The sequence below is a fragment of the Saccopteryx leptura genome, chromosome 1 (assembly GCF_036850995.1).
Source record: "Saccopteryx leptura isolate mSacLep1 chromosome 1, mSacLep1_pri_phased_curated, whole genome shotgun sequence".
In the NCBI taxonomy this organism is placed as follows: Eukaryota; Metazoa; Chordata; class Mammalia; order Chiroptera; family Emballonuridae; genus Saccopteryx; species Saccopteryx leptura.
Window position 1 is genome coordinate 383,906,104 of NC_089503.1, and position 13,155 is coordinate 383,919,258.

The following is a 13,155-nucleotide window of genomic DNA, read 5'->3' on the forward strand; positions in this document are numbered from 1 at the left end:
GAACCAAACTAGTTAGAGGTCACGTCATCAGCACGTTTACTTCACATTTACTAGGTGAACCTGCATAGACATCAAATCATAAGATGCCCCAACAGTCTTGGAAGGGCATTGCCAACATCCGCTCAGTGAAGAAGTACCTTTTCCTGGGCTTCCCCACGCAACCAACGTTGATCATTCTGACTGACGTACCCTTTCTCCAGAGGTTTGTTTAATCTGGGACTATCCCATTCCTCGAGATGTGGAGTGCTACTCTGCCTTTTTAAAGGGCAATATCGCATATATTTTTAAAATTTTTTCCCATTAATTTGGGAGAGAAAGAGAGGAAGTGAGAGGAGAGAAAAGGACACACACACACACACACACAGAGACAAAGGGAGAGAAGCATCAACTCACTGTTCTGCTTAGTTGTTCCATTTAGTTGTACACTCATTGATTGCTTCTTGTACGTGCCCTGACCGGGAATCAAACCCGCAACCTCGGTGTGCCAGGACGATGCCTTATCCTCCAGGCCACCTGGCCAGGGACAATATCACATACTTTTATTAAAATCCATTATGTGTCAATTTTACATTTCAACATGAGTGAACAATTTCATTCCCATATTCCCAAGGCACATCACAGTTATTTCTGAATACTGATAGTAAAGGCTATTAGAATTTTGTTTCTGACAGGTCATTTAAAAGTAAGGTTTGCCTTTGCTCTTATATGTGAGTATGTCGATGTAAAGACTAAATGAGGTTATGCTTGAAACAGGTTTAGCTCAGTGTCATTGAACACCTAGTAAATCCTTAGTAAATGTTAGATATTATTTTTCTTTTCATCATTATTGTTTAGCTTTCTATCGGATACTTTCTCCACCACCTCACTTTTCACCACCTCTACGAGCAGGCACAGCAACGGAACCTGATATCTATTTTCAGTCAATTTTCTTTGCATCCCACTCAATATGCCCATAATGAGAGAGGTTAACACCCGAACCACCAAGAACTAAATTCTGTGACTTGGTCACAGTTTGTGAAGCCAGAGTTCTTTCCCTGCTCTTTCTAACTTCTCAATGGACGCTTTAAAATAAAATAAAATAAAAATTAGGCCCTGGCCAGTTGGCTCAATGTTAAAGCATCGCCTGGCATGTGGAAGTTCTGGGTTAGATTCCCAGCCAGGGCACACAGGAGAAGCGCCCATCTGCTTCTCCACCCTTCCACCTCTCCTATATCTCTCTTCCCCTCCTGCAGCCAAAGCTCCATTGGAGCAAAGTTGGCCCCGGCACTGAGGACGGCTACATGGCCTCTGCCTCAGGCACTAGAATGGCTCCAGCTGCAACAGAGCAACGCCCCAGATGGGCAAAGCATCGCCCCCTAGTGGTCATGCCGGGTGGATCCTGGTAGAGTACATGTGGGTGGGAGTCTCTCTGCCTCCCCGCTTCTCACTTCAGAAAAATACAAAAAAAAATTAAAATTAAATGAAATAAAAAGTTCCTCAGATCAGGGACAAAACAGCATAAGATCACGCCTTGATTTTGTCAGTACCTCTGGTGTACCTGGACTTGAAACCTCACCTCTGCCTCCACATCATCTTCCATAGGTTCCTTCTTCCTTGTGAGCGCTCTGATGATTAATGTCCTGAAGTTGAACCCATTCAACAGTGGCCACATGATCCTGGGAACTTTCATCAAAGAGGACTTTTCTAAGCCCTTCTTCTTTACAGCCTATAACAGATCCTTGAGTGTGGTGGCATCTACAACATTTCTGACTGGGATCATTCAGGTAGGATCTGAGTCTCCAACCCTCTGAAGAATAAATAAATAAGTTAATTAATTAATAAAGGGGATACACATAGACACCTCCCCTTCCTTTAGTTACTCCCGTAATCTACTAGGATGCATCTGGGACTTCAGTGAGTAGTTTTGGAGAATCTGGAGGACGGGTGGATAGACTGTGACAAAACTTCTCCCTTGTCGGGAAACATCCACCGTTGACTTGAAGTTTTGTTGTTATTACTCAAAACAGCTTCATTTTTTTAAATTCAGCTTTCTGACTGTGTGCTCATGCCATCATGCCTTTCACGATGACTTTCTTCTCCTCGGTAAGGAAAGCACACTTGATCCTGACATGGGCACGTTTAGCACAGGTGGATCCAGTACAGGCCCTGTGATGTGTGTTTTTATTTTAAACAAGCTCATCAGAACTTTAAGTCTCACCACACCCACGCTGCGAAGCCGGCCTCGGCAACCCACCGCGTGCAGATTTGGGTGCTTTCCCAAGCTTCTTGGTGTAAAGGCAAATAATCTGATTAGCAGGGGTTCGGGACAGCCTGGTTTTGTTAGAGGCTGTGTTGTAGGCCAGCCTCTGCCGGTTCATTAAACTCTGGACCCTTGTGAACGCCTGAAGACACTGTCTCCAAAAGAGGACAAAGCCACCCACCATTGATTTTGGATGAGCTACGAAACATTCTTACCAGTCTCTTCTCTAAGATGAAACGAAGGTCCTAGGGACAAAGGGTTAGATTCTACTCATGATCTCATGTTTTTACAAATTCCTTTATATTCTTTCAACAAGAATAACACTGATAGGCTCAGATACTGTGTTTTGGGTTGGTAAGCACTGGAGTCCAACCTGGAATCCTTTCTCTGCAAGGACAGGACCGCAGCTAAAGAAGAACAATATCAACGACTTATTAAAGTATCAAAGTTTATTTTTGACGATGCCTTCATTTTTCTCTGAGAGTCTACCATCTAAAGCTCAATCAATTTAGCTGAAAATACATGTTCCAGATTTATTTCTTTTTCTCAATTAACCCACTCGAGAGCTAATCTTCATTAATCTACTCTGGGACTATCTTTGGTTCAGTAAGGATTTATCACGAGCCTACAAAAGCAAGCTATTATGGTGGGCCACCCCACCCAAGCACTGACATTTGCCAGTTGAATAAACATACCTAAATTACCTTACCTTTGTGGGCCTTCATTTCCTCATGCATAAAATGGAAATAATAATATCAGTTTTGTGGGGTTCTTGTGAGGATTAACTGAGAAGATGCACGCAAAACACTTGGCGCAGAGTGTTAGTAAACATCAGTAAATTATAGTTGCTGGATGTAGAGACATAAACGTAGTACTTCAACAGAGACCAAAATTTTTAAAGAAGATATCATTCCTGCAGTAAAAAAAGAAAAAAAAAATCCAATGTTGTAGGAAAAGACAAAATAACAGGTAATAAGTCAGCAACCTATTAATTATCTAAGTGGCCCAGGATAGGCCTCTGTCTTCTCCTTTGAGGCTCAGGTTTCTTTTATTTAATCAAAGAGGAGACATTTCCTTTTCAGGAAGATGGAATAGATACACTCTCCCCTGTTCCTCCAGCTTAGTACAACTAGCCACCTTGGAAGAGTACGTAGAAAACTAATGTGAGAGGACTGTGAGGCGGAACAAAGAAGGCAAGGGGGCTCAGAACCTCAGGACACAAAGAACAACACATTAGTGAGTCCCCTTGGTGTTCTTTTTGACTCCTAGGCCTTAATCTTGGTGCTGAGGAGGCCAGAAACCCAAACTACCAATGGGAGCAGACAAAAAACAAACAAACACTCCAGCAAAAGTCAGAAGTCTGCCACAGGACCAGGAAAAGCTAGCAAGACTGAAAACATTTATACAATAACTGATCTACTACAGACTAACACCAAGAAAGAACAGAATTATTATGATATCACCACCATTCCTGCCAGTAAAGGGCATGTGGGGAGCGTAGACTTCCATCCTCGCTCAGCTGTAATGAGGTGCCCATCCACCCCTAAGTGGGGTACTGTCAGAGAAGGCCAGATAGAGTCAGAACTTTCATCCCTGCTGGGCAATAATGAGACACCCCTCCTAGTCCCTGCTGGGGTGATGCCAGAGGGGGCCTAGTGAAGAGTCGGTCTGTTACCTCCACACAGCAGCTATGAGGACAACCGCCTCTGTCGTGATGTCCATTTGGGGAGAAGTACAGGCATTCCAGCCGGACAGTATCGGTGGGGGCCTAGTGTGGAGCCCAAACTCCCACTTCTCCCAGCAGTATTAGAGTCCCTCATGCTTCAGGTGTCAGTGGAGGCTGAGATGAGAACCCAGACTTCTACTTCTACATGGCAATAACAAGGCAGAAGCCTCTATCTTCCCTGCCAACACTTCGTCAAAATAAGCTATCTAAAACTGAAGGTTTAAATATGATCTAGAATCTTATAACACAGTACCCAAATGTACAACTGAATTGAAAATCACTTGTCATACCATCAACAAGGAAAATCTTAACTTGAATGAAAAAAAAAAGGGCAATAAAAATATTCTAACCCTGAGATGACAGAGATATCAGAATTGTCTGGAAAGATTTTAAAGCAGCCATCCTAAAAAAAAAAATGGTTCAGCAAACCATTATAAATATGCTAGATACAAACAAAAAAAGTACTCTATCCTCAGAAAATAAATGGAAAATATAAAGAAGAACCAAAATAGAGATTTCAAACTAAAATAATGCAATAAGCAACATTAAAAATGTAAAGGATGAGCTCAACAGCAGAATGGAAAAGACAGAGGAAAGGATCAATGAACTTGAGGAAAGAACAATAAAAATTAATCTGAACAGAGAGAAAATAGACTGAAAAAAAGAAACAGAACCTCAAGAACGATGGGATTATAACAAAAGATCTGGCCCTGGCCAGTTGGCTCAGTGGTAGAGTGTCGGCCTGGCGTGCAGGAGTCCCGGGTTCGATTCCCGGCCAGGGCACACAGGAGAGACACCCATCTGCTTCTCCACCCCTCCCCCTCTCCTTCCTCTCAGTTTCTCTCTTCCCCTCCCGCAGCCGAGGCTCCATTGGAGCAAAGATGGCCCGGGCACTGGGGATGGCTCTGTGGCCTCTGCCTCAGGCACTGGAATGGCTCTGGTTGCAACAGAGCGACGCCCCAGAGGGGCAGAACATCGCCCCCTGGTGGGCGTGCTGGGTGGATCCCGGTCGGGCGCATGCGGGAGTCTGTCTGACTGCCTCCCTGTTTCCAGCTTCGGAAAAATGAAAAAAAAAAACAAAAAAAAAAAAGATCTAGCACTTATGTCATAAGAGTCCAGAATGAGCCTGGCCTGTGGTGGTGCAGTGGATAAAGCACCAACCTGGAATGCTGTGGTGACTGGTTTGAAACCCTGGGCTTGTCTAGTCAAGGCACATACAAGAAGTAACTACTGTGAGTTGATGCTTCCAGCTCCTCCCCCACCCTCTTTCTCTCTCTCTCTCCTCTCTCAAATCAAAAAAGAAAGAAAAAAGAAAAGAGTCTTGAATAAGAGGAGAAAAAAGATGGGGTTGAATTACTTAAAGAAAAAATAAGTGAAAACTCCCCAAATTTGGCAAAATATCTAATCTTACAGATTTCAGAAGCTGAGAAATTCCGTAGAAATCATACCACGACAAATTATAGTCAAACTTCTGAAAACAATGGAAAAAAAGTCTTGAAGGCAGTGAGAGGAAACACTTTACGTACAGGGGAAAACAATTCAAATGACAGCAGATTCCTTATCAGAAACCATGCAGACCAGAAGGAAGTGGCACAATATTTTTGGTCCACTGAAATACTATCCATCCAAAAACATATACCCAGTGAAAATATCATTCAAGAATGAAGAAGAATTCAAAACATTCTCAGATGAAGGAAGCCTAAGAGAATTTGTCACAGGCAGACCTACCCTAACAGTGTTTGGCAAACTGTGGCTCGCAAGCCACACGAGGCTCTTTGGCCCCTTGAGTGTGGCTCTTCCACAAAATACCATGTGTGGGCGCTACCTCGATAAGGAATGTATCTACCTATATTGTTTAAGTTTAAAAAAATTGGCTCTCAAAAGAAATTTCAATCGTTGTACTGTTGATATTTGGCTCTGTTGACTAATGAGTTTGACCACTGTCCTAGAAGAATGGCTAAAGGAAGTTCCCTAAAAAGGAAGGAAATGGCACCTGACCAGGCTGTGGTGCAGTGGATAGAGTGTCAGGTTGAGACACAGAGGACCCAGGTTCGAAACCCCAAGGTCACAGTTTGAGCACAGGCTCATCCGGCTTGAGCACATGTTCACCAGCTTGAGCATGGTGTTGCTGGCTTGAGTGTGGGATCATAGACATGAGCCCATGGTCGCTGGCTCAAGCCCAAAGGTTGCTGGCTTGAATCCCAAGGTTGCTGGCTTGAGCAAGGGGTCACTTGCTCTGCTGCCTGCTCCCGGTCAAGGCACGTCATGAGAAAGCAATCACTGAACAACTGAGGTGCCGCAATGAAGACTTGGTGCTTCTCATCTCTCTCTCTTCCTGTCTGTCCCTATCTGCGCCTTTCTCTGTCTCTGTCACACACACAAAAAAAGAAAGGAAATGGCAAAAGAAGGAATCTTGAAACATCTGGAAGAAAGAACAATGGAAAGAGTAAAAATATGAAAAATATAATAGTAAATTTTTTGTCCTCTTGGGTTTTCTAAATTATGTTTAATGGTTGAAACAAAATTATAACATTATCTGATGTAGTTCAAATGTATATAAAAGAACTATTTTTAAATGTATATAGAAGAAATATTTAAAACAATTCTTTTATATACAAAAAAGATGTTTGAACAAGTGGTAATGCAGTGGAGAGAGCATTAACCTGGGACACTGAGGTCTCAGGTTTAATAACCCAAGGTTGCCAGCTTGAGCACAGGCTCACTAGCTTGAGCATGGGTTTGTTGGCTTGAGTGTGGGATCATAGACATGACCACATGGTCACTGGCTTGACCAAAGGTTGCTGGCTTGAAGCCCAAGGCCACTAGCTCAAGTCCAAGGTCACTGGCTTGAGAAAGGGGTCACTGGCTCAGCTGGGGCCCCTCACACAAGGCACATATGAAAAACAATCGGCCCTGGCCGGTTGGCTCAGCGGTAGAGCGTCGGCCTAGCGTGCGGAGGACCCGGGTTCGATTCCCGGCCAGGGCACACAGGAGAAGCGCCCATTTGCTTCTCCACCCCTCCGCCGCACTTTCCTCTCTGTCTCTCTCTTCCCCTCCCGCAGCCAAGGCTCCATTGGAGCAAAGATGGCCCGGGCGCTGGGGATGGCTCTGTGGCCTCTGCCCCAGGCGCTAGAGTGGCTCTGGTCGCAATATGGCGACGCCCAGGATGGGCAGAGCATCGCCCCCTGGTGGGCAGAGCGTGGCCCCATGGTGGACGTGCCGGGTGGATCCCGGTCGGGCGCATGCGGGAGTCTGTCTGACTGTCTCTCCCCGTTTCCAGCTTCAGAAAAAAATGAAAACAAAACAAAACAAAAAAAAAAAACCAATCAATGAACAATTAAGGTGCTGCAGGCCCTGGCCGGTTGGCTCAGTGGTAGAGTGTCAGCCTGGCGTGCAAAGGTCCCGGGTTCGATTCCCGGCCAGGGCACACAGGAGAGACATCCATCTGCTTCTCCACCCCTCCCCCTCTCCTTCCTCTCTGTCTCTCTCTTCCCCTCCCGCAGCCAAGGCTCCATTGGAGCAAAGATGGCCCGGGCGCTGGGGATGGCTCCTTGGCCTCTGCCCCAGGCGCTAGAGTGGCTCTGGTCGCAACAGAGCTACGCCCTAGAGGGGCAGAGCATCGCCCCCTGGTGGGCAGAGAGTCACCCCTGGTGGGCATGCCGGGTAGATCCCGGTCGGGCGCATGCGGGAGACTGTCTGACTGTCTCTCCCGGTTTCCAGCTTCAGAAAAATACAAAAATAAATAAATAAATAAATAAATAAACAATTAAGGTGCTGCAACTATGAATTGATGCTTCTCATCTCTTTCCCTTTCTGCCTGTCTGTCCCCGTCTGTCTCTCTCTCAAAACAAACAAACAAACAAAACAAAGGGAGGTAAGGTTTCTATACTTTGCTGGAACTGGTAAAATGTCAACACCAGTAGACTATAATAGGTTATTATATTGCTCATAAAAATTAAGGGATATTTCAAAGTGAATATGAAGTGATAAAAAAAGAAGCATTTGATTATTTTTTATTAAACAAGAACATCAGAAAAGCAAATGATCGTTCAAAGAAAGGTATTCTATTATGCAAATGAGATGCAAAACCAACTTTTATTTCATTAGTGAAAATGCACTATACAAAAGGCCAAAAGTACTGGAGTATCTGCATGTTCCCTGATCTTGAAAGTGCATTTTGAAATATCACCTAATTTTTGTGAGTAATATATAATGTAATGCCTAAGGCAAGCACTAAATAAGCTACTCAAAGAGATACACCCAAAAACAATATAGATAAATAAAAATGAAATTCTAGAAATGTTCAAGTAACCTGCAGAAGTCAGGAAAAAGAGGAAGAGAAATGAAAACAGAACAAACTGAAATATGCAAGCGTAAGTCCTAACATAGTGATATTTACACTAAAAATAGAGATGGATATATTTTAAAATATGCTGTCTACAAGAAAAAAACCAAATAGAATGATATAGAAATGTTGCAAGTGAAACGATGGAAAGATATGGCATATAAATATAAATCAAAGGAAAGCAAAATTGACTATATTAGTAAGTAGACTTCAGAGCTAAAAAAATTACCAGAGGAAGAGAGGAATATTATATAAAGATAAAAGGATAACTCTACCAAGAAGACATAGCAACTCAAAGTATGTATGCACCAAACAACAGAGCTACAAAATGTGCAACAAAACTAAAGAACTGAAAGGAGAAATAAACAACACAGTTATAGTTGATGACTTCAACATACCTCTCTCAATAATTGATGAAACAACTAGATAGAAAATCAGCAAGGAAATAAAACTCAATAATGCTATTAACTCACAGGATTTGAGATATTTATGGAATGGTCCATCTAAAAACAGAAGAACACACATTCTTTTCCAATGACTCACAAACATATACCACGATGAACCACATTCTGAGCCGTAAAACTAACCTGAATAAATTTAAATGAATTCATATCAGTGTATTAAAGGAACCCTCAACAGAGGATTGGATAAAGAAGATGAGGTGTGTATATACAATAGAATATTACTCAGCCATAAGAAATGATGACATAGTGACATTTATGACAACAAGGATGGACCTTGAGAACATTCTACTGAGTGAAGTAAGTAAATCAGAAAAAGCTAAGAACTGTATGATTTCACACATAGGTGGGATATAAAACTAAGACTCATGAACATAGACAAAAGTGAAGTGGTTACCAGGGGCAAGGAGGTGTGGGGGAGGGGAAGGGGAAGGGTGGGGAGATGGGTATAAAGAGGGACAAATATAAGGTGATGGAAAGTGAAAAAAATATCTATATCAGAGTGTCCTCTAACCACAGTGGAATCAAACTAGAACTCAATAATAGAAAGTCAACAGGAAAATCTCCAAATATGTGAATACTAAACAACACATTTCTAAATAATTCCATAGGTCAAAGAGGAAGCCTCAAGGGAAAGTTTTTTTAAAGATACATCAGGGTAATGAAAAGAAAACATACCAAAATTTGCAGGACACAGCCAAAGCAGTGTCAAGAGTGAAATTTTTAGCACCAAAATGCATACAATAGAAGAGAGAGAGGATCTCAAATTAATAGTCTAAGCTCCTGCCTCAAGAATCTAGGTAAACAAGAGCAAATTAGATCCAAGATAAGCAGAAGGAAGGAAATCATGAAGAACAAAAATAAATTAAATTGGAAAAGGAAAGTTTACATATTTGTGATTCCTATGTAAAATTCCTGAAGTGACAAAATTATAGAAATGGAGAACAGATTGTGGCCAGGGGTTAAAGATGAAGGTAGAGGTAATAGGATGAAGGGAGTAGGGGTGGGAGGTAAGAGGCGAGAGGGGGCTGGCTTTAAAAGGACAGGAGGGATTCTTGTGGTGACGGAATTATTTTGTATCTTGACTGTTTTGACATCAGTGTCCATATATATATATATATATATATATATTTTTTTTTTTTTTTTTTTACAGAGACAGAGAGAGTGAGTCAGAGAGAGGGATAGATAGGGACAGACAAGACAGGAACAGAGAGAGATGAGAAGCATCAATCATTAGTTTTTCGTTGTGACACCTTAGTTGTTCATTGATTGCTTTCTCATATGTGCCTTGACCGCGGGCCTTCAGCAGACCGAGTAACCCCTTGCTCGAGCCAGTGGCCTTGGGTCCAAGCTAGTGAGCTTTGCTCAAACCAGATGAGCCCGCGCTCAAGCTGGCGACCTCGGGGTCTGGAACCTAGGTCCTTCGCATCCCAGTCTGATGCTCCATCCACTGCGCCACCACCTGGTCAGGCGACATCAGTGTCTTAATTGTGGTATTGTACTATAGTTTTTCCAAGACGTTACTATTGGTAAAAACCAGATAAAGAGTACACCAGATCTCTCTGTTATTTTTCTGACAACTGTTTATCAATCTACAATTATTGAAAATAAAAAGTATAAATTTAAAGAACTCTGAACTAGAAGATAATATCTAATGCGTTTCTATGTGGTAGTCACTGTTCAAAGCACTTTATATATATCATCTCTTTTGATCTTCACAATACCTCCTTTTTGAGGGTGGATATTACTGTGGTTCTGATTTTAAGGGAACAAAGGTATAATGAGGTTAAGTGAATTGCCCAAGGTCACATAGCTAATAAGATCCCAAACGGGGATTCAGGCTCAGGATGCTCTACCTCCAGAATCTGTGCTCTAGATAATCTTAAAAGTGCAAACTAATATTAATAAAAGTGAAGCATTTAGTGTCAAAAGAATGTAGAATAAAGGAATAACCTTTAGTTGAGTTGGAGTTGTCTGGGAAGGAAACAACCATTTATTGTGCCTTTCTATCATTGATTGAACATTTAGCACTTGCTTTCTATAAGAATAGCAGATAGACCGTGCCCAGTTGGCTCAGTGGTAGAGCGTCGGCAAGGTGTATGGACATTCTGGGTTTGATTCCCGGCCAGGGCACATAGGAGAAGCGACCATCTACTACTTCTCTACCCTTCCCCCTCTGCCTTCTCTCTCTTTGTCTCTCTCTTCCCCTCCTGCAGCCATGGCTCTATTGCAGCAAGTTGGCTCTGAGCTCTGAGGATGGCTCCCTGGCCTCACCTCAGGTGCTAAAATAGCTCAGTTGCCGAGCAATGGAGCAACGACTCCAGATGGGCAGAGCATCACCCAGTAGGGGGCTTGCCGGGTGAATTCCGGTGGGGAGCATGAAGGAATCTGTCTCTCTGCCTCCCCACTTCTCACTTAAAGAAAAAGAAGAAGAAAAAAAAAAAGAATAGCAGATAGGTTTCATGTCACAGGACAACTCTGTCAGACTGAAAATGGTTCCCTAGAAAACTATTTTAACACAGATTCTGATACCATGTAACAGTTGGACAGGTGTTGTATCTCGTAATCTATACAAAACACCCTGTTGTTGAGTATTAGTCACAATTTATACATTAGGAAACTGAGGCTCAAGGAGTTTAGTTAACTTGTCCAAACTCACACAGCCGATGAGTGGCAGAGCCAGGACGGAAGAGTTCTCCATCTGCAGGAATCTTGCTCTTTTCATCACACCTCCTAAAGAAGGGAAGTTTCATTAAGCTCTTGAAGGAGGTGATGGACGTGGGTGGGCAGAGACTGCAAAAACAGAGGGGTTCATGCATAAGCACAGAAGTAGAAATCAGCCAATCACACAAAAGACAGACAGGGGACTGGCTTGACTGGAGCAGAAGCGAGCATTTTAATGACAGGAAATTAAGGGGAGGACAGCACCCAGCTGAAGGACGGGAAGCTTAGAAACAAAAAGCTTTTTTGTTTGTTTTTTTAACAAATTGATTTTAGAGAGACAGATGGAGGAAAGGAGGGAGAGAGAGGGAAAGGAAAGAAAGAAAGGAAGGAAGGAAGGAAGGAAGGAAGGAAGGAAGGAAGGAAGGAAGGAAGGAAGGAAGGAAGAAAGAAAGAAAGAAAGAAAGAAAGAAAGAAAGAAAGAAAGAAAGAAAGAAAGAAAGAAAGAAAAGAAGAAAGGAAGGAAGGAAGGAAGGAAGGGAGGGAGGGAGGGAGGGAGGGAGGGAGGGAGGGAGGGAGGGAGGGAGGAAGGAAGGAAGGAAGGAAGGAAGGAAGGAAGGAAGGAAGGAAGGAAGGAAGGAAGGAAGAAAGAAAGAGGCACTCACTTGTTGTTCCACTTTAGTTGTGCATCCACTGGTTGCTCCCCGTATGTGCCCTGACCGGGGATCGAACCCACAACCTGGTCCTTGTGGGATGACACTCTAAGTGACTTACCTAACCAGCCAGGGCTAAAACGAAAAGCTTTGAGCGCTGAAAGATGTACTCTTCCAAGTCTGTTTTCTGAGAGCTTCTAGTCCAGTGCAAGATGAGGTGGTGACAGTAGAAGGCGTCCTGACTTCTGTTTTTCTTTCCCCCATGTCTTCATTGGGCCGTGCCAGCTTTCTTCACCTCCTCTCTTAAGGGGATTGAAGCCCACTCTCTATCCATCACTTTCCAATGGTTTCTTATTAGAAAAAATGAATATGTCGATTGCAAAAAAAAAAAATCTCAAGGAATAAAGTACACTGTATAAATTATAAAGTATTGCCACTGACTTTTAATCCCATCCCCCAAAGGTAACTTCTATTAATAGTTTGATGTCTATTCTTTAGATCCTTTGTATTTTTAGAAATATGTATAATTTATTTTGTCTATATTACAGAACATTTTAAAAGTATATATTATATATGCATATGTGCATGCAAAATACTATATTTTATACCTATATATGATTATGTAATGCTGAAGACATAAATTTGGTTTAATCGTTCTTGATAAAGAGTCAAAGGCCAGGTTTGAGCTGGAGCTCGGGTTTGTTCAACCGTCTTTTCTCTTGTGGAAAGCTGCTTTCCTCAGGGGAATGTTAACATCTCCTGGAGAGAGTTCTCAGCACCCCTAATGAGAGGGTGAAATTTAAAAAGGCAAAGGCTTGTTCTGTTCCCTCTGTTCCTGTTAACCTTAAATCAAGAAGTTAGTAGATTAAGCAAGAAATTAAGTTTAAGTGCTTGGGAAGAAAGAAGTGTGGCCTGGAGTCTGTAGGCAGCTTCCAAACGAACACCAAGGACCTACTGTATCTCATTAATTTCAATCGATTGGAGAAGGAGAAACAGAAGTTATCAAAGCGGCCTCAACTAACTTTTTTGTTGGAGCACCCCCCCCCCCCCCAGAGAATTTACCTGGTGCC

The 13,155-nt window shown here is 42.6% G+C and overlaps 1 protein-coding gene and 1 pseudogene across 1 annotated transcript in view; one reads left to right on the forward strand and one right to left on the reverse strand.

Annotated features, from left to right (window-relative positions):
- Nucleotides 1-13,155, forward strand: part of SLC26A8 (solute carrier family 26 member 8) — a 75,565-nt gene that overhangs the window by 20,360 nt on the left and 42,050 nt on the right. Inside the window, exon 5 of the mRNA XM_066361438.1 lies at nucleotides 1,582-1,763. Coding sequence (XP_066217535.1) covers nucleotides 1,582-1,763 — 182 coding nt within the window. The remainder of the gene's footprint in view (nucleotides 1-1,581; nucleotides 1,764-13,155) is intronic.
- LOC136388072 (large ribosomal subunit protein eL34-like) lies at nucleotides 1,998-2,357 on the reverse strand (annotated as a pseudogene).